At 38.9% G+C, this 26,799-nt stretch overlaps 1 protein-coding gene across 1 annotated transcript in view; it reads right to left on the bottom strand.

Moving 5' to 3' along the window:
- The window catches only part of itga2.2 (integrin, alpha 2 (CD49B, alpha 2 subunit of VLA-2 receptor), tandem duplicate 2), a 165,907-nt gene that overhangs the window by 51,996 nt on the left and 87,112 nt on the right, over positions 1 to 26,799 (bottom strand). The window contains exons 6-12 of the mRNA XM_039758501.1: positions 25,449 to 25,576; positions 18,229 to 18,377; positions 15,358 to 15,508; positions 14,038 to 14,203; positions 12,420 to 12,496; positions 5,381 to 5,519; positions 2,904 to 3,049 (exon numbers count right to left, since the gene is read on the bottom strand). Coding sequence (XP_039614435.1) covers positions 2,904 to 3,049; positions 5,381 to 5,519; positions 12,420 to 12,496; positions 14,038 to 14,203; positions 15,358 to 15,508; positions 18,229 to 18,377; positions 25,449 to 25,576 — 956 coding nt within the window. The remainder of the gene's footprint in view (positions 1 to 2,903; positions 3,050 to 5,380; positions 5,520 to 12,419; positions 12,497 to 14,037; positions 14,204 to 15,357; positions 15,509 to 18,228; positions 18,378 to 25,448; positions 25,577 to 26,799) is intronic.

The raw sequence follows: 26,799 nt of genomic DNA, 5'->3' as shown, positions 1-26,799 counted from the left end.
TTAAATCGGTCAAAAAAACCCTGCGGTCATTTTACCCAAGACGATGGTAAAGGCAATTTTCAGCCCTGAATATTTCTGCAGCTCAGATGTGTAATGTAGAAAGTGGAGAAGTGATATTCAGCCCACGAGACTCAGACTAAAGGCTTTTGATTTCCAAGACGGCTGTTTCACTGGATGATTTGAAGATACAACCTTTAAATAGATTGCATTATTGTAAATATATTTTTTTAAATGCATAACAATTAAAAATGTAACAATCTACTTTAAGAAATAAAGTGAATTCACAAAGCACTCAGACCTCTTCATTTTACGCATACTTTATTTTAATTGTAGATTTCAGTTTAAATGGATACATTTGCAATTTTTACCTATCAATCAACACTCAACCCATAATGATAAAGTGAAAACATATGTTCTGAAAGGTTTGCTAATTTATTAAAAATCAAAAACTGAAATCTCTCGTTCTTGTAAGTATCAAGACCCATAATTCAGTATTTCGTAGTAGGCCCTTTGACAGCAATTACAGCTTTGAGTCTTCTTGGGTCAGTCTTTACAAACTTCGCACACCTGGATCTGGGCAGTTTATCCAATTCTTCCTAGCACATCCTCTCAAGTGCCATTAGACTGAATGTGAAGCTTCTGTAAACTGCCATTTTCAGGTCTCTCCACTGATGTTCTGTGAAGTTTACTTCTGGGCTTTGGCTGGGCCACTCAAAGGCAGTCATAGACTTGTCCCAAATCCACTCCAGAGTTGTGTTTGCTGTATGCTTCGGGTCATTGTCATGCTGAAAGGTGAACCGTTGCCCCACTCAGCAGGTTTTCTTCAAGGACCTCTCTGTATTTGGCTGCACTCATCTGGTCCTCAATTCAGAACAGGTTTCCCAGCCTCCACATATATAAAGCTGCCACCCCATAGTCCTCACCAGACATAGCGCTTAGAGTCCATTTTGTATCTTATCCATCTAGAGAATCTTTTTCCCCATGTTCCCAGAGTTCTTTAAATGTTGTCGTATACCTTTTACTCAAGGCTATCTTCTGTCTAGCCACAGTACCATAAATGCCTGAATGGAGTCCTTCCAACAGATTCTCCCATCTAAGCAGAGGACTTCTGAAGCTATGTTGAGTGACCATTGGGTTGTTGGTCACTTCTCTGACCAAGGCCCTTCTTGCCTGGTTACTCAGTTGACTCAGACAACCAACTCTAAGAACTTTAGATAGTTCCTTGGACTTCATGGTTTGGCTTTTATCCTGACATGCAGTATGGGACCTCCTGTACACGTGCGTGTCTTTTTAAACAACATCCAATCAATTCAGTTGGTCAGAAGTGGACCACGATCAAGTTCTAGACACAGGTCAAGGAGAAATAAAGCAAACAAGATGCATCTGACCACAATTTGGAGTACACAGCATAGAGTCTGAATACTTATAGAAATACACATTTCAGTTGCTAATTTTTAATAAATTTGTAAACCTTTAAGAAAACGTATTTTCACTTTGTCGTAATGGATAATTGAGTGTAGATTGTTGGGAGAAAATGGCAAATGTATCAATTTAAAGTTAAATTTACAGCACAATAGAGTGTGCAGAAATTGGTGCACTGCAAAAAATTAAATCTAAGCAAGTGAAAAGTCACCTCAAGTTGGACAGTTGGGAGACAAAGTCAGAGAGGCGAGATTCCGTTGGTTTGGACATGTGCAGAGAAGAGATGCTGAGTATATTGGGAGTAGGATGCTAAGGATAGAGCTGCCAGGAAAGAGAAAAAGAGGAAGGCCTAAGAGAAGGTTTATGGCTGTGGTGAGAAAGGACATGCAGGTGATGGGTGTAACAGAACAAGATGTAGAGGATAGGAAGATATAGAAGAAGATGATCCGCTGTGGCAAACACTAATGGGAGAAGCCAAAAGAAGAAGAACAATTCTGTCTGTGTTGGTCTTTTTCAATGACTTCTTGGTAAGGTATAAGTTTGGAAGGAGAGATGGGAGAGAGTGAAAACATGTGCACCCTGGATGCAAATTCAAGCCCCCGCATACATGGGGGTTAAAAGCAACCAGCCAAAGAAGTACTCTGTTGGCTCAAGTGGCCAATTGTCCTTTTAAGAGCAAGGGGGTATGTTTCTACAGCAGCCTCACTCCACCTGAGCGCCTCTACAGGCCTTTGATTTTTGTCAATGATGTTAAAAATGGAGAAGCCTTCCATCAAATACTAAATGCAAAACAGTATTTAACATGTAAATATGTTACAGGATTGTGAAAATAATTTATTTGAAAAAACTGATTCAATTGTTAAACAAATTTTTGGTTGGACATGTAGATTGAAAACTTTATGTGAAATTGGATAGCAAACCATTTTAAGTAATTTAAAAACAGATCTATTCCATCTTTTTTTTCTGCCCCCTAAATAACAGATTAAGTGTGGAAAGAAAAATACAGCATCTGTGCCCTTCTATTCTAATTCTTTTACTGAATCTGCAGGATAATGAACTAAACAAAGTTCAAACACAATGAAAGCTTTTAGATTCAGTTAAAATCCCTACCATGTCTATTTACATGCATTCTAATTCACAGAAAAAGGAATTAAGTAAATAAGAAACAGACTAAACTGTGCATGAGGAAGCTGTTAGAATGGAGGACATCTGAATTTTCTTTAGCCTCAGGCCTGCCATTCCTTAAGCAGACCTCAAAATAACTTGAAAACCAGATGTTCATCTTTGCCACTTTCAAGACGTAGCCTGTGTATATTTGTTTAAGGTGATGCTAATGATTTCTACAAAGTGGAAATCTTTGTTGTTTTTGTTGACACGTTTAAAAGTGACCTGATTTTGTGGTAAATGTTGCTACTATTGTCATATTTAACTCAGTACCTATAGAAGTCATCTTCCATTGCGTAAAATAAGAATATACCTGCCTGTTCTCCTCGTTGGGATTGCTGGACGGTGGGCTTGCCTTTATCATCAATGGTGTAAGTGACAACTTGACCTGTGTGATTAGACCGTGGAGCCCCAGCCACATAAAACTGACCCCCTTCAACAGACAATGTCGTCACAGAGTAACCTGAAAGAACAAAACACAGGATGAACGATGTCTCCCAGACGTCACTAAAAAGGCGTATTACTAGCCAGCAACATGAAATGAAAACAACAGGATATGATTCTTAAATTAACCACTGTAACTTCCATTTGTATCTGAACATAATCCATATGGAAAAGTATTTGTCTTTTCTCATTTTATTGTATAAATGAAACTGAAATGCAATAAAATCAGATTTTTCAAACACGTTTACACAGTGCAATCAAAAGTAACAATTAGAGTAGAACAAAATCAAGAAAACTGGGAAGCAACTATCCTGCTCCATGATGCATAAAAAAGCTTCAGTATATCGTTCTGATTACAGCATAACTCACATGAACTTCATCAGATTTTTAATTCAACCTCGCAACAGCAGTTTTGTTTGTGTGATTCAACTAACTGTTGAGTCCAAGTAACAGTGATTGTTTCGCATTAATTCTATGCCCAATCACAGAAGTATGTTTTGTAATGAACTGAATTAAAAATACAATGAATAGGGATGGGGAGAAATCTGCAGATGTTGCTCTAGCATAACAGAGGGCAAACAACCAAAAAGATGCAACCTCATTACACCTTTGCCAACAGGTGGCAGCACTGTGTATTAAGCAGAAAAACCATGACAGAAGTTGGCCAGTTATGTTCTGTGATATTATGTACACTTTACATGTATATTTTGACTTATGGGCATTGTAGATGCCACAAAAGAGTGGATGGGCATCCCAGCAAGAAGAGTAGATGGTTCCTTACCTGGACTCCTACTAGGCAGATAAGCATCTCGGCCGGGGAGGAAGAAGGGATCAGACCGAAAGGGATGGATGGACAGCCCACTGGGAAAGAAAAACATTGCTGGAGGCTTTTTATTCCCCCAGCATGTTAGATGGCTGCAGCCCCGGATGTCGATGCCCAGTAGGAAACCAGCAAGGCATGCTGGGAGATGTAGTCCAGTAGAGCAGACCTGCTGGAGTCACTGGGTACCATGAGAGGGTGCTGCAGGGAGATAAGCTCCGTTATAATGGACTTCCATGTGACCCAAAACTGCTTCCATCGGGCAATCTCCCTGGCACCGGAAGTACTCCCGGGTGTTTAATAAAAGGGACCGCACTCCCTTATCCAGGTGAATTGGAGCTGGGAGGAAGAGAGGCAACGCTCGATAGGAGGAGGGCAGTGTGGTGGTGAGAGAATTGTGGTAAAGACAAGAATTGTGGAGAGAAACCTGTGTTTTTGTACATTTTGCAGTGTATTAACGAGTTTAGTTAATAAACCACCCTTTATTTGAACCCAGGACTCTGTTTTTATGTTTATGTCGGTGTTTGAGGCTCGTTGACACCCCAGATTAACACCAATGTGCTTGGCAACAGACACTTGACTTTCCTTACTATCAATTCGTTTTAACACTTCTACTCTATCTGCTAATGACAGGGCTTTTAATTTTATTGAAGTCTTCCATATTAGACTAGACCTAATGTAATGATATTCCAGCAACTTTTCAAAAAACGAAATTATGTCGATCAGTTGATGATCTTTTCAGATCTGTCGGCTTTCTAACTTACTGAAATAACAGACACCGCTCACGCAAATACCTGGTACTGTCGACTTTGTATGGTGTCGTCTCTCTCTGTACAGTGTGTCAACTACAGTCGACTCCACCTGCGTGCACACTCCACTTAGCTACACATGACTTGCACGGTCCCTATTTGCATAAAGTCAAGTGCAGTCGACTCCGCTTAAGCGTACGTGGCGATCTCGTCCGGAGGTCGTGCACTCAAACGGAGTAGACTGTACAGTAAGCGGAAAACGGACTCGCATGGCCATTGCAGCTATCCAAAGCCGACTGACCTGAAAATCACAAAACGGTAATATTAAAGGCATTGCAGCAAACCGGAAATTATAGATAAGCGAATTGCAGCTTAGCAATGGAGTGTATAGCGAAAAAAACGGTCCCAAAATCTGCATTGCAGCTAGGCGGAGATTGCAGCTAATCGAATTGCAGATAAGTGAAGTTGACTATATATATATACTGTATATAGATATATGGCCCCCTCTGTACATGTTTACACTCTGAAGGGCTGCTTTGACAGTATAAGAGTTCATTCATCAGAGGTGATTTTGACATGTTGACAGAGATATTCATACATTTTTTTCTTCCCATCCATGAATTTGTGATTGATTGCACTTAGCCTACTATATAAACATATGCAGAGGCATGTGGTGGCTAACAACTAATGGTATATTCCATATAAAGTTTAATAAAGAATAATATATAAATATGCACTTTTTGAAAAACAGTCAGAGTTTAATGAGATGTCTGCGGCTTACCAAGTAATGAGCTATGGTTTCTGTCTTCCAAGATCTTTTCAAAGGTTTGCTTTGGAAAAATTTCAGTCTTGCTCCCATTTTTATGAACCACAGTGCCACTCCAGTCATAGGCCCCAACAGCACCCAATATCATAACATCCTGTGAAAGAGAAGAATATTGTTTATCATTTATAACTGAATTGCTAGCTTGAAATCTGAAATAAATACAATTTTCAGCTCTGTTTGAAAACAAAAATGCAAGTCAATATAAACATATTATACTGTAGCATAGTATAACATAACAATGACATTAAAGTATCTTAAGGTTTTTTCTTGATTGTTTCAGAATAGTGAGAGTGTCTTAACTAAAATATTGCTTATACTGTATAATGATAATTCTTTTAGTATTTTCGAAGTTGTAGTTGTTTCTAACAATCTGGCTATACATTCACTTGCACTGGTAATGCATCTCCCCAGGGCCTAACAATGGTAGTCTATGGGACACTACAGCAACCCTGAAACAAATGCCTTAACACATACCGGATACAACCCACTACAAAATGTAAAAAAAGTTAAGATTTCAGAAAACACACCTTTCTGTCTTTCTGAAGTAGTTAAATTGTATTAAATGTTGTTGAGGTGAGCATTGTGGGTGGAGATCTCATGTAAAGAACAGTTAGCATAACTGACCCTACCGTGAATATTAGAAGCACTGATTATCAGAAGTTAAGCAAGTGTCTGTTGCTATTTGGCACAATATTTCCTTTAAAACAAAATTGCCCAAAAATGCACATACCAAGGATTTAAAATTAAAATGAAAAATGCAGCGGCCTCATTTCAACATGCTTGTCTTTGTGGTGTGAGGGATAAACTAAAGAACCCAAAGTAAACTCCAAAAAATATTGGCCGACATAAATACTCAGTCACTTAGAGCTTTGACACATCAGTGCAGTTATCAATGTACAGCTATCTCGACCAATAAATACATTTAATCTGAAGAAGGTTATTCATTTAATCTCCCAGGTTTATACCAACTTAATTTTGGAAAATAGAAAAATGTCTCCAGAACTCTATGACTGACAATGGCCAGAATATCGTCTCTATCAGTAACACAAAGCAGGCTCCTCATGGGGCACGCAAGTCTTTTAGAAGCAGTGATACAACGTCCCACTCTCTGCAGCAAAGGTATTTGTCCTCAGTGGGCATTATTTTACATTTTACACATGTACACTACCAACCACCTGCCAGTTCATTCAGGCTCTACAGTTTGCTTCTTCACTCTCTAATTCTGTCCTGTGTTTTTAATGTCAGTCATTTCCAGGCTCTGTCGGTATATTCTGGCTCACACAGATAATGCTCAGTTACAAAGGTAAATGTGATATAAAACAAGAGTTTATTTGTCTAAATGCTTAGAAAACGTAAAATTTCACTCAGAGTAAGCATAGCCTGAGTGCACGAATCTCCATCACAGTACAACTCCCACTGCACCATTCATAAAATGAACCAAAGGAGCTCACAACCCCAGGGGCCTCATGCATAACGCTGTATTTAGAATTCGCACTATAACATAACGTAAGCACAAAAGCGGAAATGTATTTACGCACAAAAAAATCCAGATGCATAAATCTGTGCTTTCGCCAACTTCCACGTTCTTCCGCTACATAAATCCCGGTCAGCGTTGAAATTAATGCACGTGCACGTGCCTGCTGTCCCGCCCCATCTCCAACCAGAATTACGCCTTTTTGAATATGTAAATCAATTTAAATAGCCCTTAAACTCAGTGTTCTGTGAAAAGACAATGGCAAAACCACGAGGAAAAATAGAACAATTTCATCGAATACCAAGTGGAGGCAAGGAAAAACGTACTATTTGTTGTTTTAAACAATGGTATAAACAAGAAAAGGAAGTTGATCGAGTGACATAGCGTGTCAGAGAAACTCGAAAGCTCAAGGTCACAAAGTTGCAGTGGCCAAAATAAAAAAAGAAGTTGTCAGGCATCAAATTCGCGTGAAAAGCCGAGTCGTAGCCCACAGTTTCATATGAAAGCTTATTAGGGTAAAGAGAAAAAAAAATAGGCACACAGTGGGGAAAAAAGCACGAAATGTCAACTTTAATCTCGAAATTTCCACTTTAATCATGTAGTTTATTTTGTCATTAAAGTAGAACATCTTAAACTTCATCTTAAAATCATTTAATTTACTAGTTTCTCAAATCCCATCATAACTAAAATAGCATTTTTTGTATTTGATCTTCTATGTGCTCTATGTGTGTGAATCACTATGTGCTTCCGTGCTTTGTCTTCCTCCGACAGGAGACAGAATCCATTATGTTCGTAATATTACAGCTGTCTGAATAATTAAAATACTGAGATGTATACTTGATATATTTTTTATCATGATAAGAGTTAAAGCATGTTATTAAACATGGGAACACGGTGGCACAGTGATTGCGTGCGACTTTCGATGAAACAATTTATTGCAGCAGTACTGTCTCTTTCAAACGTACTAACTCCCAATTCCTGTCCTTCCTTTTCTTTTTCCAAGTAACCAATTGCCACACAATCAGCTCTGTAATAGACGTTAAGCCATCTGTAAGCATATAACACCGATTCTTCAAAACCTTTAAGGAACATTGAAATATCTTCGTAGTAAATGTTTAATTATTCTATCCTTCACGCCAGTCCCAGTGAAGCATACAGTGCGAGGCAGGAACAATCCGTAAACGGAGCGCCAGATCCTTGCTAGCGTAGCGACACCATGTCCTTTAATTATTAACAATATAGATTATTTAAATGAAGTTAAAGGTTTATCTGTATAATATAATAAACATATTTTGCTGCATTTCATCTTAAAAATGATATCGATGTCATATGTAAATACGCGCTTTATAAAGTGGCTCAGGTTGTGCAATATTATAACTGTAGTGCAAGTTTATAGTCAGGTGATTGTACAAATAAGTGCAAACAGTTCTACAAGGAGCACTTGATGGAGTGATTGATTGCGTTTAGAGTTCTTGGGATGAAACTCTTTCTGAACCGCGAGATCAGTACAGAAAAGGTTTTGAAGCATTTGCCGTTTGAGAAGCAGTTCAATAGACAGCATGGCTGAGGCAGCGTGTGCTTGATGCACACATACTGATAATTCTCTTTCCGATCAGCTGCTCCGAGTGGTGCAGTAAGAGTAATATGGAAAAAGATGATCCACTGTGGCAACCCCTAACGGGAACAGCTGTAAGAAGAAAAAAAAGGTGCAGTGAGAGTAACAAAGCTAAAGCAGCTATGGTATTTGGAATAGTTTGACCATTCTGTAGACCACTATACTGTTACAAGTTAATTACAATCAGATGCATTAAACTAATAAATAATATGTGGTAAATTTCAGTGTATATATAAAACCGCGTCAGTAATGTGGATCTGAAAAAGAAAGATAAACCAGACAGGAACAGTAGCTCTGCTTTGACGCTGGGTGCCGCCAGTCTGCAAAACCGAGCGGAGAACTCGCGTACAACAGGGTATGAGCTACCATGGAAATGTGCGTGTCTTTATGCCAAGTTTAGGTTTTATACATCGCAATTTGAACGTGGAAACGTTCTTACGCAACATTTCTGTGCGTATGCACCGTTTATACATGAGGCCCCAGGTGAATCTATACTAATAAAAGGCAAAGCCCTCACTCACTCACTCACTCACTCACTCACTCACTCACTCACTCACTCACTGACTCATCACTAATTCTCCAACTTCCCGTGTGGGTGGAAGGCTGAAATTTGGCAGGTTCATTCCTTACAGCTTCCTTACAAAAGTTGGGCAGGTTTTATATCGAAATTCTACGCGTAATGGTCATAACTGGAAGCTGTTTTCTCCATTTACTGTAATGGAGATGAGCTTGAACGCCGTGGGGCGGAGTTTCGTGTGACATCATCACGCCTCCCACGTAATCACGCAGTACATAGAAAACCAGGAAGACCTCCAAAAAGCGCTGAAGAAAACATGCATTATATAATTGAGAAGGCAGCGAAACAATAAGAAGCGAGCGAGTGACATATACAACCATGTTCATGAGTTCTGCTACTTCGGAAACAAAGCACGATGTAAACCTACACTTTAAATTAAGTTCATAGACAGGCTGCCGCTGGCGTTTGTAATTTAGTGCCTGCCCATATAAGGCCGTCCGTCAGCGGCAATCCAATAGCAAACTCCACTAAATATTCACGGGTGAAGGACTGTGTTTATGGAGAGGAAGATGAGATGGTCAGGGTGGTGTTTGACACAAACTCAGCGAAACTGCGAGAGAAAGTTTTAAGTGCCAGGACTAAGGTAACATTAAATACAGCCACGGACATAGCACGAGATGGCACCAGCACAGCTGGGAACCTTCATGCATGTACACCGCGGCTCACGGAACTGACGAGTGCACAGATAAAAGCAACAGTTCCAAAGAGCGCTGAACAAAAACCGAATTACACAATTGAAAAGGCAGCAAAAAATATGAAGCGTCTGATAAGCATATTCATAAATCCAGCTACTGCGGAAACAAAGCACACGGTGGAAAAAGTCAATGTCCCGCTAAAGGAAGACAGTGTAAAAAAACCCGTGCATGCAGTGTGTCAGGTCTCAGATAAAGAAGAAGACGAGCTGTTTATTGATGCAGTAAGAAACGAATCGATGAAAGAAACCTGTCATCTTTACAACGATTGACAAACACGGAATGTAACTTGAACACAACACATCCTACAAATACGAACCTGATTGAAAGAAATAATGATAATCAAATCCTTGATGACAGCAACACTCAGTAACACTCACAAAACAAATACTGTATATTGACAGTCATGTTACGTTATTTTTAAAATGTTCCCTTTTCTTTTTCTAGCTTTTTTAACACACTACTTCTCCGCTGCGATATGCGGGTATATATATATGTATATATATATCCCGATCTACATACTCGAATAATGGATACTTTATTCGCCATCAATGATTGTTTTGGTAAAGCCATACTCAGTGTATTCATTAGATGAACGGTAAAAAGTAAGAGCGAGGGGAGGATGCAGGCTGTAGTGCGCGTCAACTCTATCTGAATTTGTGATCACATTTCAAAAATATATCTTTTCAAGTTCTATTTAGTCCATATTTGTCAAACTCAAGGGCCACGGGCCACATCCAGCCAGCGTAATTATATCCGCCCGAGATCATTTTATATACTGTATTATTGTTATTAATGGCCCAGGTATATGAAGCGCTGGTAACACAATAAACTACAGATCCCATAATGCAGCGCTTCAGCTGCCTTGCCGAACACTTACCGCGTTAATCAAGTCTAGCTTATGATGCTGCAAGTTATTGCGAAGCTAGCTCACACGATGCTGGAGAGAAAAGTTCATTCTGAAAATAGAGCCTTTAAAAGCGATGGGAGGCTGAGTATATGTTTACTGAACCCGTGTGTCTCATTTGTGGAGCTAATGTGGCTGTAATTACAGAATTTAATCTAAGACGGCACTATGAGACAAAACATCAGGGTAACCTGAATGCAATGCAGAAGATACAGAAAGCAGAATAATTAAATAAGAATCTGACACTTCAGCGGACGTTTTACCGTGCACAATCACAAAGTGATTTCAAGTGAAGCTGCTTTTATGGGAGACACAAATGCACCAGTGCACCTTGCCCCACTTTCCCTGTTGCCAAGTAATGTTAAACCAAGTCGTCACTACGGTGTTCCCAAATCGCACTTTGCTGATAAACTGAGCGCACTGAGTTTGCACGGCGCTTTGGTGACTTTGAAGAACAAAAAAAGTCCGTCTACATGCGGCTCGAACCTTGTGCATGTTTGGTAGCACATATCTGTGTGAGAAGCTCTTCTCAGTGATAAAGACTAACAAAACAGCACACAGGAGTCGCCTCACTGATGAGCACCTGCAATCCATCCTGAGAATCTCCACAACACAGAACCTCACACCAAACAGAAACGAACCTGTGGCCAAAAAGATGCCAGGCGTCCAGCTCTAAAATGACATATGAGCAAAGACAACTGAATGATTTGATTTGTTATTGCTGAAAGGAACACATTTTATTTATATTTCCAGGTTTTGTTATGCAGCATGTTCATATTTGAATTTGTATAATTTTGACAGGATATATTTTTATGGAGAGCAAAATCTTTTGGGATATTTAAAATCTAAGTTTATTTTAATAAAATTTAAATAGAACTTGAACAAATACGATAGTTCATAATATCCACGCAGACTTGCACGTAAGAGCGGGAGTTATCTGTTTTAACAAGCAGCGTATTGCACTGATACGAAATAGCTATGTGTGTATATATGTAGATATGTATGTATATGTATATATATGTTTATATATGTGTGTGTGTATGTATATATATATATATGTATTTGTGTGTATATATGTGTGTGTATGTATGTATGTGTGTGTGTATATGTATGTGTATATATGTAGATATATATATGTATGTATATGTGTGTATATGTATAGATATGTATATATATATGTTTATGTGTGTGTGTGTAAATATATATATATATATATATATATATATGACAACAACACTCATCACTCACAACAGTGACAAAACAATTACATTGACAATCATGTTACGTTATTTTCAAAATGTTTCCTTTTCTTTTTCATTGCTTCTTTAACACACTACTTCTCCGCTGCGAAGCACGGGTATTTTGCAAGTCATGTATAAAATAGGAAACGAAATGAGGAGGACAGACAGACTTCTAGCAGAGATTCTAAACATTAAATTATATTTTGAAAAAATAACATGGGTACGTACATTTTCTATATTTGCCAAGTCTCAAGTCATAGATCAACACTCAACAAAATTCTTGGATTCAAAAGGGTATATTTGGTAAGTTCTGATGCCCCATAGACTGCCATTGTAAACCAATTTTTAAGTTTATAAATATTGCTTCAATTAAGAACACCAGATTCCAGGACAAATAAATATACAGTGTATATGCCATGATTATGAAAAAAATAACTAATCTTATCCTACAACTGAAGATACTATAAATAGGGAAAAATGCATCACACCTCTTTGCTGGAATAGAAGGCGCTGAATCCAACTTGGGACATTTCCATTTGAAAGTTATCCCCACCTTTTCCTGTTCCTGAAATCAAATTAAATAATATTAAAAATTGTAATTTAAGATTAAAAAAGGTGGGAATAAACTATTTTATTGTCTTATACAGAAGCTTATTCCTGCCACTCAAAAAATTTGACTATGTTGTTTTGCAAAATTATTGTGTTATTTTACAATAAATATTGCATTATTTTCAAATAATTATTGTGGTATCTTGCAAAGATATTGCCTGCTGCGGTGGGTCACATTGTACACCACAGTTATATGCTATAGATATTCTGAAACACTGTGGCCTGGTGGTGCAGCAGCCAGCGTTCATACCTCAAATCTCCGGGGGCTGATATAGGGGCTCGATGTTATTTACTTCACAGCACATGAAGTACTGAATGTATTTTGTTAATTAAGAAGTATTACTGATACATTTCCAGTATTCAGTGTTAAAACAGGTAATCATCCACAGTTGAGCACACTCACTAATATCAGGACATTAGGACAACAAGCAAACTCCACGCAGATCCTGGCTTTATAAGGCTAGAATGACCCCATTTTGCTCCTCCTACGTCTATGTTAAAATATCTGTACTAAACGTACTAAACTTTAACCTGACTAAAACTAAATGTATACTTAGAATTTTTGTGCAGTTCTTATCACTTGATTGCGTGCTACGCACATGCTTAACCTTTCACAAACAAAGTATGCACGTGCACAATGTTAATGGCACCAGCAGACAATATCTTTGCAAAATAATGCAATACATTTAAGGAACGGCTCAATAGTTGTTGTGAGATAGAACATTTCTTTTCCAAAATAATGCAATGATCATTGTGAAGTAATAAATTATTTTTGTGAAATAATACTTTTTTTTTAATGAAGAAGGGCGCTTAGTAACCAAATATCTCAACACAAAATCAAAAGTCAAAATCATCCTAGTAATTTTGATTAATCAATATAATCCAAACCTGGGAGAAATCTAAACAAAATGGAATGCAAAAAAAGAAGCGAAAGAGCAAAAGTTAATAAGAACTAATGGGATGGCACTCTGGCTAAGTCAGGCAGTGCTGAATAAATTGCTGTCAAGTACAGTAATTGCAGCCCAATTGACCACAGCATAACTCAGAGTGAGGGGCTAGGATAGAAACACAAGAAAAAACAGAAGCAAAGCAGTAACGAGAGGGCACAGAAAAACAAAAAACAGGAATAAAAAATAGTACAAAGCCTAACACGTGTCACATATTTATTAAGTATCGTCTTAAAATATGTAACCAAAAAAACAAGCAAAATGTCTGCGAGTTCCAAATGGTCACTGCAAATATTCTGAGAGGTGTCAATGTACTTGATCTGTATTATTAAAAACTAAATATCAATTTTCATTAAAATTCAGACAAACTGGCTTTAAAAAATCCTAAACCCTGTAGTGTAGTGTAGACTGTGGCTTGTATTATTCATTTGATTTTTCAATAACAGTACACTGAAAATGACGATTTTGACCCCTGCATATAGTGGTACACTTAAATAAAGACATCAAAAAGACTTTGTTATAAGAAGATGGTTCTACTGAATTACTTCACCTTCAATGTTAAAGATTCGTTCTCCAAGAGTTCCAGCAATTTCTGACAATGCTGCTTCTTCTGACACATTAAAAAAGTACCTCTCTGATGGTGCACTGGCTATTGATTTGATTTCACTGATTAGGTTTTTAGTATCAATATCATTCCTTATGTAATATCCAAGAACCTAAAGAACAGATGCAGAAGAACAGATGTGCATAATAAAAGATTATTCATTTCAATCACATAAAAATACCTTGCTGAACAATACTGGTCAATCTCCCTCAAAGTATGTTCTGTGGAAAAAGCAAAAGATGAATATAGAAATCAAATGAAATGCATCAGTACGTTAAGTGGCATGGTCATTAAGCACTGCTGCCTCACACATTGTGCACCCTTGGTTCCAAGTCCCATCCCTTTTGTTGTCTGTGTGACGTTTGTATGTTCCTGCTGTATCTGTGTGGGTTTCACTTTGGGTATTTTGGTTTCCTCCCACAACTTCAAAGATGTACCTATAAAGTAGATTAATTGAAGATTTCAAACTGTCCCAGGATGAGTGCATGTATGAGATGTGCCCTGTGATGGACTGATGCCCCATCCAAATCCTGACTAGAAGTTTTGAAAAACTTCATAAGTCATAATGCAATATGGCATCTACTGTAATGATTGCTCTAGGACGAAATTACAGAGTCTTGAAGCTACTATTGTGTCATTATCTGTCTGCATAACATAACATAGTTAAATTTACTTAATCCTATCCTGGCTAAAAGAGGGTCAGAGCAGAGCCCATAAATTCTGGTAGCAAAGTTTTTTTTTAAGTTGAATAATTGCATGCTTTGTACATATGGAGCTCGAGTGAATTCTGTGCATTTCTGCCTTCCATTCCTTTTCCGAAATGTTGAGTGAGAGATCCACATTTAAAGTCACTGAGCTCTTCAGTACGACCCACTCTACTGCCGATGGAGATTGCATGGCTATGTGCTTAACATTATGCACCTGTTAACAAGGGATGTCCATATACCTTTGGGCACATAGTATTGATTGAACACCAGTCCACTCATGCACATAGCCAATTATAGAAATGACAAAAAACAGACCAACAAACCAGCACGCATAAAATGTGCAACATCCACAAAGTCACTGACCGGGCATATGACACAAACAATGATACTGGATCCATAAAGCAGCTGCTCTGACCATTTCTTTAGCCCATTTTCTTATTACCTTTACTTTAATCAAAAAGTGGGAACATAAAAAGAATGAAATAATCTACTAATGGGATTCTATTATATTTTTAAAACATTCTAGGTTTACAGTTTTGTATATTAAAATTCTACTTACAGCTATGCCAAATCTTGTAATCTTGGCTTTTTCACATTCTCCGATCACAGTTTTCATTTGTGAATTATCATGAGATTCTCCATCAGTAACTACTACCATTACCTTTGAAGCCCCGTCACGGCCCCCATTCTCTGGCAAGAATGCATTTTTTCTAAAGTATATGAAGACAAAAAGTAGAAACCCACAAACTGATTAAATTAGAACCACCTTTTTGAAATTTTTCAACAGCCATCTAAAAGCAAACTGTACAATAATCCAGGGGTGAGCAAAATCAGTCCTGGAGGGCTGCAGGTTTTTGTTCCAACCCTGTTGCTTAATTAGAAAATAATCTTTGCCAATAATTAAATGTCATAGCTTGTTAGTGCTTTAACTCTGCCATGTCATGTCATTCTTATATCCTAATTTTTTTTCCCTTTTTTAAGGATATCAGCCATAAACGGATGAGTAATTCTCAATCTTTCACTTTTTTCTCTTAACTTTCCTTCCAACTATTTAATTACAGTATATACTTGTGGATAAGTTCTCCCACGGATAAGTCAGGACTTGAGTTTACCATATAATTTCTGGTATTTTATGATGTTGGTCGTATAAGTCGAATGTGGAAAACTCACACTATTGGTACAAGGAATTATGATATGCTAACGCCCACCTGAGAGAGTAACCATGGGGCACACTGCTTTGTTTTTTCTATGTATTATGCCTACGTGACCACACGGTAATACCCGAACTATTCCGAAGCAATGTTTACACTGTTTCGTGTTTTTTGTATCTCACGTCCTCATACACGCTTATCGTATGAGCATCTCATCTACGATGCAGCCTTCAATTAGAAGAAAATATGAAGCTGGTTTTAAATTAAAAAGTCGTTGAAGTGGTGAAAGTATTTTGTAACTGCACTGCTGCAACAGAATTTGATACGTCTGCGAAACTGGTGTGAGATTGGAGGAGGCAAAAAATGGTCTGATTTTATGATTGATTTTTCCGGTTTCAAGGCCCGACTTATATGTGAGTATATACAGTAAACCAAATAGCGCATGATAAATACACACAAATAAGCTAAATGGAGAACTGATGGTTTGTTTTGTCATTTGCATCGTATTGCTAATAAAGAGCAATTAAAAACTGAGAATACAGCTGTTTAAGACTAAAATAAGCAATAAGTGTTCAAAATCTTAACGAGCAAGACAACTAAAAGCAATTGAGTTGGAATAAAAACTTGCATCCACTGCGGCCCTCCAGTAATAACTTTGCCCACCCCTGCAATTATCAGAAAATGAACTGCATTTGCACTGTTATGCATTCTATCATATTATGGCATGTCAGTATAATGTCAGTATAACACTGGGTCGCAGGGGCAAACAGAAATACCAGCATGCCTGCAAGGAAACAAACACCACCTTGACTGTGAGCTCTCATATGAGGATGACATTGTGACCTAAAATATAAAAAATTACAGAAAGCGTTTAGTGCATACTGCATGACACAGCATTCTCAAACATGTTCATTCCAGTTCAAGGTGGGAGCCTAGGCCAGCAGCAATGGGCACAAGGCAGGAGGCAGCCTTAGACGGGATGTCAGTTGATCTCAGGGCCCACTTATACACTACACTGAAGTCATGCCAAGTAGCCTAATATGCATATCTTTGAGGATGTGAGTTTTTTCATTTTCCTGTATTTTACTGTGCTTTTGGGATCAGCTCACAAGCACCCCTTTTGTATGCAAATGATTGTACTTTATTAAACTTCCATCTCTCCCTTTATATTGGCCTTTGATGTCAAATAATACAGAGCTGCTTGGCTGTATTCTTTCCATTGTCACACACGTGCGCATGGAAGGCAGCTAAAGGGCTTGAGTGAAGGCAGTTCTGAGGCATGCCGGGGTGTGGCAGAGTGCACTGACTCTTTTTCTCACTTCCCTGTTGACCATCCCTTGGAGACTCCATCTGGCTCTCTTGACATCACTTCCGGGACCGAACCAATGGAAACAGACCTTACCGGCTCTGGCCCCCCTGATGTCACGTCCGGGCCTGATCCAATGAGTGAAGAACACGTGCCTGATCCTCATGACCTCACTTCCTGTCTTCCCCTTTAAAAGCCTGCCCTTTTTCCCTTTTCCCTCAGTCTTGTCTTGGACTCATTTGTATGCACTTCAGTGCTGCGTATCATAAAGAGAATGACTTTGCAGCCAGGATACCAGAATATACGGGTGGCTGCCCCAAACCTTTATCTTGAGTATGTCTCATCTTTGTGACACCATTATGTATTGACTCGAAATATTATGGTGAGGGAATTTGTGCTTTTGCCTACCTACCTGATGATGTTTGTCCACCCAGACTATTTACTACAGTATCTCTTACTCCGCATCAGCAAGCTGAGCAGTCTTAACCACTAAAGCTCTTGCCAAATGTGCCGCTGCAATGAGCCCTCTCTCAAAGTCACCAAGATTTGTTCTTTAAGTCATGAAGGCCAGCTTCCTAAGCAACCTGGTTTATCCAAGTACAATATAGTTTCAGACACATTCTTTAACATTATGGGATGTTAATTGGTTATTTCAAGTCCAGTCCTGTGTAGAAGCACAAGCTTTCAATAAAATAACGCCCCTTTCATTTACTCAAGCGTCTCAGTATGTGCGTTTCATGCTGACATCAATGTTAAAGACTGTTACAAGAACATACGGTACATAATTGTAATTATCTAATTGTAGACAATTGATACAAAATATTTTAAACAAATGTCTCGCTACAGTAAAGGATGATCCATTAGGAGTGACTGATCATTTCACAATCTGTACTTTATGTACAGTATGTGGCATGTAAAGGGCTTAACTTGTACTCCACTATATTAGCAGCAGTAAATAAACAATAATAATTACCTTGCATAGTCAATGGCTCTGAAGGTATTCGTTTCACCTCCAAGCTTTTGTGTTATTTTTGCAGCAGCGGCTATCATTTGATCTTTGGTTGCATACGTGTTCAGTTTGAATTCAAATGTTGGATCAACTGCATATTGGATGACACTCACCTGTGGAGAAGAAAACAGTAAAGAAATGAGCCATCTGTCAATAACCAAGTACACTAATATCTTTTTGTATTACCTCTTGGTTTACTGTATAGGGTCTTATTATTATTCAAATGATATAATAAATCTGCAAAGAAAAATAAACAGCAGAAGAGTAAGGCGATAAATATTATTACTTGTTTCATGAAGGTTCCATAGAGGGGCATGACAGATGCATTAATAAAATCTAATTTTCAAAACTATGGGCTGCATGTGCTCACACATGAAACAGATTATGCAAATACAGAGATTTAAAAAACCAACCGCTTAACATCCCATAAAGACAATAACTACGCATAATCTGCTATCTGTTTGCATATTATTTTTTTTTTCAAATTTCCCCTTTAATTTAAATAGCTCAAAATTTAATGGCATTCTCAAGTGAACCTTTTAGACTCTAAAACTACAGAGTGAGGTTTTGGTTTCCTAAATTCTGAATTTGTGCCTGGGAAAACCAAATGGTGGCGCTGCTTACTGCTCCCTGCACTTATCAAATTCCTAAATAATAAAGATGACCTGAGGTAGTAAAACATTCCAGAAGTGTAGAGTATTTCTTATGTATCATGTAATCAGTTTGGGTATCAAAGTTATAGAAGTAAGCTATAAAAGTTACCAAAGAATTTGTTTTCATATGATGTGAATATTTTGGAATTTCTGCATAAGTTTTAACCTGTGTTGTCTCTATCTGATTTTACTTTTATTATTATTTTATTTGTGTCGGTTATTAGATGTTGCTTCCTTTCTGAAAACATGACAAGATAAAAAAAAATTGAACCTTGAAATATTTTATTTTTTTAAAAGAGTCTAGAATAATCAAAATTTGCCTAAAGATAACAGTACCCTGCAGGAACCCTCCGTGGCGGTTGTGTCAGTTTCAACAGCCAGCTATTTGTATTTTGTGCTCTTTTGTACTTTTTAAATATTTATTTGGTTTCTTCTTCATTGTGCATCGTTTGGCTGAAAGTCTGCTATTGATTCAGAGATCCAATATGTTATTGTTAGAGGCAGACTGGCATTCCACCACTAGTCCTTTCTTCATTTTACATTTTGACCATTATCCCTACTTTTATGTGTAGGACTGTTAAGGGCTGTGCAGCTGACTCTACCCTTGACCCACCATTTACCCCAGCCCTCTGTATCTTGTGGATGAAGTTACAAATTCTCTATTATGTGAAAGTGACATGATGAAGTGGCAGGGGTGAGGAAGAAACCATTTAGCTTACCTGCCTGACCTCCACCATTAAGACCCACTAATGTCTAGTTATTTTTTACTTGTGCTTTTTGGATTTTGAACTTTGTCTTGAGGTTCAGTTCTTGTTGTGATCTACAGTTATTGCCACTCTGCTTGTTTGTGGATTATATTTATAGAGTTTTGCTCTTTTTAGCTTTGTTCCTAAATCCACCAGTTTGTAACTGACCTTCTGCCTGCTGTTTTTTCAAAATAGACTTATTCATTAACCTCCACTGTGTTAACTGCGAGCGTGACATGGGTTCAGAATTCTGTGTAATTACGGTTAGACCCGAGTCAGGCTTGGGGTGAAGTGTAATGATACACTTTATAGTGTTAAGTCTGAATACCTCTCAGTCTTTTCTCAGTATTCTACTGCCATGTAGTGGATCAAATAACTTTATGCTGTAAAAAAATATATCTAATGTAACTCTAAGGTAATTCATTAAAATTCATGAGTGGGACAGAGTGACAAACAAATTGATCATCAGACGTTGACATGGAAAGTGAAACTGATACATGATACAGCACTGTACAACCAAATATGCCGTGGTGAATTCAGTCACGTGAAGCTTAACTGTGGTGCAACAGTAGCTTCATGAAAAAAGGCAAAATAATAGTGATCCAGTGCAAGGGGGTGTATCAATCATGTGGGTCAGGCACTGACATTCTACTCTCTGGTGTTCAAGCAACAAAAAAAAAGTGCACAAAGAAACACATTTTAGCTGTCCCAACTGCGACATCAGGCTGTGCATTTGTGACTTCAAAATATGTCACACAAAGAATGTGTGGACACTCAACAGACCTTTTTTACAGTACGTCCTAGGCAATACCGTAATCCTGTAAATCTATTTGTAATTAACCGATATTGTTCCAAAAGTGTCAGAACTCTTTTATTTAGGAAACATAGTGACATAAACCCAGTATTTCATTAAATTATTTAATCAAAGAAGCTAACTTGTAAAAATTCAAAGCTCATGACGATTTGAATGACACCATGTGATCTAAGAAGTCAATCCAAAAATGATGGGTTGCATCTTCTTCTTTTGGCTTAACACGTTTCCCAAATTTCTGTGGTCCACCCAATTTCCAAACATCCTAAAACATCTACATGTAATTTACACTTTGGGTAAGTGAGGCTCAAACAGTGTACAAATTGTTCAATTCTCTCAGTAACTTTTCCTTCTAAAACACAAGTCTCCTCTTGTTATGTTACAACTAGAGTTTGTTCCAATCTTATTTTTATTTTCATTTTAATTGTTATTTCTGTTATTTTTTAATTATTATATTTATGTAATCCATCCATCCATCTATTATCCAGCCCACTATATCCTAATTACAGGGTCACGGAGGTCTGTTGTAGCCAATCCCAGCCAGCCCAGGGCATAAGGCAGGAAACAAACCCTGGGCAGAGCACCAGCCCACTGTAGGGCGCACACACACACCAAGCGTATGTAGATAAAGAATACATATTGTTTAATTGTTTTGTATTGTGATGGTGGCACACTGGTAGTAACACTGCTGCCTTGCAATTGTGGTCCAAGGAGGACCGGAGGAGGGCTTGTGCCTCCTCCAGAACGCGAGGGGGCGTCCGTCCTGGTTATGTTGGGGGCCTCGGGTACAGGGCTTGGAAGCCCAGCCCTGTAGGGACCCGTGGCCACCGCCAGGCGGCGCCCCAATGCCTGCATATCCCTGGAGCCCAGCACTTCCACCACACCAGGAAGTGCTGGGGGGAAGACGACAGGGGACACCCGGACGGCTTCCGGGTGTGCAACCGGCACTTCTGCCACACTGGGGTGTGGCTATGACTGATTGCCGGGAAGCAAGGGGCCATCTCCCTCCAGTCAGCAGTGGATGTTGGGTGGAAGAGGACAGAGCTGGAGAGAGGACGGGAGGCGGCCAGGAGAAAGGCATTGGACTTGTGTGGCCTGGACAGTTGGGGGAACGGTGCAAGAGGCACTGGGGGTGCACGTGAGCACAATTTGTAAATAAGTCTTGTAAATAAACGGTGTGTGGTGAAATTATGTTGTCCGTTTGCCTGTGTTCGGGTCCCAGTTCACACAACAAAGACACCAGTATTCGTGTCCCAGGTTCTCCCTGCGTTGAGTTAGCATGTTCTCCTTGTATCAAACTGGGTCTCCTCCACTTGCTCCTGTTTTGTCCCACAGTCCAAAGACATACATATTAGGTGGACTGGTGATGAAAAATTGTTTGTTTGTGTGTTCACCACACAACGGGTTGGGACTCTGTTGAGGGCGTACTCTTGCCTTGTAGTTAATGCCTGCTGGGATAGGCTTCAGTATCCCCACAACCCTGCTCTGGATAAGTAGGTATGAAAAATTGAGGTTATGTATTGTGTATATGGCCTTTTAAATTACATTCCTTGTTTTCTGTGGGTGGAATTAAAAGAGGCAGGGCTGCCATTACATCAGCACTGAGGGTCCACCGTCATCCTTTATGTGGTAGGCTGGGGAATGAATCCCTCAGAGATTCATTGAGGGTTCTGGTGTAAACAGCAAACTAAAAATGGATGAGTAGACATTGTCATTTGAAGTTAATGACAATGTAGCAGATAGCCTTTAATAATCTATATAGGACAGTGTTTTTCAACCAGTGTGCTGTGAGAAATCATCAGGTGTGCCATGGAAGATTATCCAATTTCACCTGATTGGTACTTTAAGGCTGCCTGTTTGTTCTGCTGTCACTAGAGGGCAGTACAACTTCTTGCTCCAATTAAGTGGGTTGCCACCAGTAAAATAGAAGAAGACGAAGAAGAAATATGAAAGTACATAGTCATGCTGCGAGTGAAAAAATGCTGCAGGTAATAGCAATGGATAAATATTTGAAAAGAAAAAGTGGTCAATCTGACCTGGGTCCTGGAGAAAATTCCGACCCAGATGAGGGCCCTAGCATGAGTATTGGTCAGAAGAAAGCAAAAAAAGGTGAGCTCAAGACAATACAGTGAAAGTTATCTTGCCTTTGGATTCACCTTTACTGGGGAAAAAACCGAGCCAATTCTGCTATGCCTGGTGTGCGGGGAAAAATTGTTAAAACAGTGCCATGGTTCCAAGTAAACTTAAACGCCATCTCCAGACAAAACACCCTTCACTTCAAAACAAGAACACGGACTTATTCAACTGCGTGAACAGACTCAGAAACAGGCAGTGTTAATGAAGAAAACCACCAAGACAAGTGAGAAAACACTTAAAGCTAGCTACCAAGTTGCTGAACTCATTGCTAAATCAAAACAGCCGCACACCGTAGCAGAGACATTAATACTGCCTGCCTGCAAAATTATCTTAAAAGAGATGATCGGCCCTGGCGCTGTTAAAGAAATAGCCCAAGTCCCTCTCTCAAATACAGTGGTCCCTTGCTATATTGCGCTTTGACTTTCGCGGCTTCACTCCATCGCGGATTTTAAATGTAATTAACTATTAATTAAATATATATCACAGATTTTTCGCTGGTTCGTGGATTTCTGCAGACAATGGGTCTTTTAATTTATGGTACATGCTTCCTCAGTCGGTTTGCCCAGTTGATTTCATACAAGGGACGCTATTGGCGGATGGCTGAGAAGCTACCCAATCAGAGCATGTATTACGTATTAAATAAAACTCCTCGATAATATACGATATGCTTCCCGTGCGGTGCTTCGCATACTTGAAAACCCGAACAGCACATATTGATTTTTGATTGTTTGCTTGTCTCTGTCTCTCTCTCTTTCTCTCTATCTCTATCTCTCTCTGACATTCTCTGCTCCTGACGGAGGGGGTGTAAGCAGAGGGGCTGTTCGCACACTGGCCTAGAGGATATGAACGCTCCTCTAAAAAATGCTGAAAGACTACCTTCACATTGCTGCCTTCCTTGCAGCTGCTTTGTCCGGCGGTGCTTCGCATACTTAAAAGCCCAACAGCCCCATTGATTTTTGATTGTTTGCTTTTCTCGCTCTCTCTCTCTCTGACATTCTCTGCTCATGACGTGTTTGCATTCTTTTAATTGTGAGACGGAACTGTCATCTCTGTCTTGTCATGGAGCACAGTTTAAACTTTTGACTAAAGGGTGTTATTTCATGTCTAGAGGGCTCTAATAATGTTAAAAACGTATTTAAAAGGTCGTAAACAGGTTTTCTGTGCTCTAACTGCGAAAATATTCGATTTTGAAATAAAGAATCCTACTTCGCGGAAATTCATTTATCGCTGTAGAGTCTGGAACGGATTGACCGAGATAAATGAGGGATTACTATAATACAATTTTCAGACGTATTGAAGACATGTCTACTGACATTGAAAAGATAGTTTTGGAAAAGTTGCGCATTAGTGGCAAATTTGCATTGCAAATCGCTGAATCTATGTTTATCATTGGAAATGCACAACTTATGGTAAATGTGTGCTTTGTACATGGAGACATCATCAGAGAAAACTTTCTCTTTTGTAAGGAATTACCAGAAAGAACAACAGGAGAAGAAATTTTTCGAGTTGTGTCAAAGTACCTTGAACAAGGAGGTCTGAAGTGGCAAAACTGCATAGGTGTTTGCACCGATGGAGCAGCTGCCATGCTGAGGCACACCAAAGGATTTGTAAACAAGAGTGAAAGAGCAACATCCAGATGTCACTGTGACGCATTGTTTTCTGCTCCAGGAAACACTCGTTGCCAAAACATTGCCAGCAGACCTAGCTGCTGTACTGGAAGATGTTGTGTGCATGATAAACTTTCTGAAGATGAGACCTATAAAAAGTCGCATTTTCGCATCACTGTGTGAGGAAATGGGAGCGCAACATAAAGTCTTATTGCTCCACACTGAGGTCCGGTGGCTGTCCCGTGGCAAAGTTTTAGCCCGTGTGTATGAGCTGCTGGAGGAACTTAAGTGTACTTTTGACAGTTAGTATGTTGACGCTAAGTTGCTCTCAAGTGACGAGTGGTGTGCAAGACTGGCATATCTGGCAGATATATTTCAACATCTGAATGACCTGAACACACGAATGCAAGGCCGAAATAAAAACCTGCTCACAAGTACAGATAAACTAAAGGGATGTTTTTCTAAGGTGCAACTCTAGAAACAACATGTCGAAAGTGCCAACCTTAACATGTTCCCACATACCCAGAAATAGCAGGGTGTCAACAGTGCTGCACTGTGTGAGACAATAGGTAAACATCTGCAAAGTCTTGAGCAGAAGTTGTCATGTTATTTACCTTCACTTTCCACTGATTGCCTTGACTGGGTTAGGAACCCATACAGGTCAACTTCAGTCGGAAAGGACATTACTTTGCAGGAGCAGGAAGAAATAACTGAACTGAGACAAAATTGTGGTCTAAAACTGAGCTTTGCTGATCTACTTTTGGACAGTTTTTGGCTGACTGCTGCCAATGTGTTCCCCATTCTGGCAAACAAAGCTATTTCAGTTCTGCTCCCTTTCTCTACAACCTATCTATGCGAGGTGGGCTTTTCAAGCATGACTGCTATAAAGACGAAAAAAAGAGAGAGACTCAGAGCTGTTGAGGAAGATCTTGTGTGTGTCTTTCTTCAGTTCCTGCAAGAATATCAGCTTTGTGTTCAACAAAACAGGCCCAGGTTTCACACTAAGTAAGTAAATTGAGACTAGATTTTCATTATATTTCAATAAGTATACTTTTTGTGACATTTTTGTTTGCTGGTGTGCCTTGTGATTTCTCTAATATGAAATATGTGCCGTGGCTCAAAAAGGTTGGGAAACACTGATATAGGAGATAAATAGAAAATGTTCATAATTCACAGGTAAAATTATATAGAAAATGAGGATGATCATTCCTGTTCCCATTTAATCACATACCTGAGCGTCGTTTGGTCCAATGTTTAAACCAGACAGTAATTTTTTGAGGAAGTTCTGAATAGGTGCCCACGGCCAAATGCTATTTGAACCATCCAGCACAATTGCAATATCCATGGGGCCACCGCACTCTGAAATACAATGATGTTAAATATAAAAATAATTCTACAGATGAAACTTTAACACATTTTATAAACAGCTAATCTCTATAGTCAATTAAAGTATTAATTATTAGAAGCAGATAGAAATAATGCACTCGGGGTCCTTGTAGTTCATGAACTGACCAGATTGATGGTAGGAGGGTTAGAAGACACAAACATCAAAATATAAATGGTTAAAAAAATGCAAAAATCAAGTGTTCTTTATTTACAGATGCTCTCACAAAAATATAAGAAGGTGCAAAAACAAAATTCCAACATCCAAATCAAGAGACAGTAACTAATTCAAACACAGTCAACTATGATTCTCACACAAAGAAATGCCAAAATAGCAAAATGGCAGACTATAAATATATGTAACATATATGCTCTGGAGACTGCCAGACACTCAACCCAGTCAAGACAAACAACCTCTATTGTCCATCCACTGGTTTTATATGTCAATGGAGATTGTGGCGCCTAATCCCCATCAACATCTCCATTCAGGGGGCATGCAGCAATGCTGCTCACGCTGCACTTCCTCACCTCCTGAAACAGGCCTGCTAAGTGCAGCCTCAGTCACATGTGTCTCATCCAGCAACTATGCTGCCCCTCTCTTTCTCCAATGAGCACATAGAAGATCAAATACAAAACAAAGCATTTAACATGCTACTTTAATTACGATGTGATTTTAGAAACTGGTTGATTAAACAATTTTAAGATGAATTTTATGATGTTCTACTTTAATGACAAAATAAACTACGTGATTAAATTGGAAATGTCGAGATTGAAGTGGACATTTCGTGCTTTTTCCCCACCGTGTGGCTTTTTTCTCTGTACCCTAATAAACTTTCATATGACACTCAGACAGTGGGCTTACAACTCGGCTTTCCACGGCGACTTTGATATGTGACTTCTTTTTTATTTCCAGCATTGTGCGATTTTGTGGATGTGAGCTTTCAAGTTTCTCCAACACGCTATGCCACTCAATCAACTTCCTTTTGTTGATTATACCACGGTTTATTTGAACAAATAGTATGTTTTTCCTTTGCCTCCACTTGGTATTCGCTGAAATTCTTATGTTTCCCCCCGTGCTTTTCCCATTGTCTTTTCACAGAAGGCTGCGCGTAAGGGCGATTTATATTGATTTGCATATTCAAATAGGCGTAATTCTGGGAGGATTTGGGGCGTTAAATAATGCGCGTGCACAAGCGTTA

This window comes from Polypterus senegalus, chromosome 7, assembly GCF_016835505.1.
Source record: "Polypterus senegalus isolate Bchr_013 chromosome 7, ASM1683550v1, whole genome shotgun sequence".
Lineage (NCBI taxonomy): Eukaryota > Metazoa > Chordata > Cladistia > Polypteriformes > Polypteridae > Polypterus > Polypterus senegalus.
The sequence above is the reverse complement of the archived record's forward strand: the minus strand, read 5'-3'. Positions and strand labels throughout refer to the sequence as shown.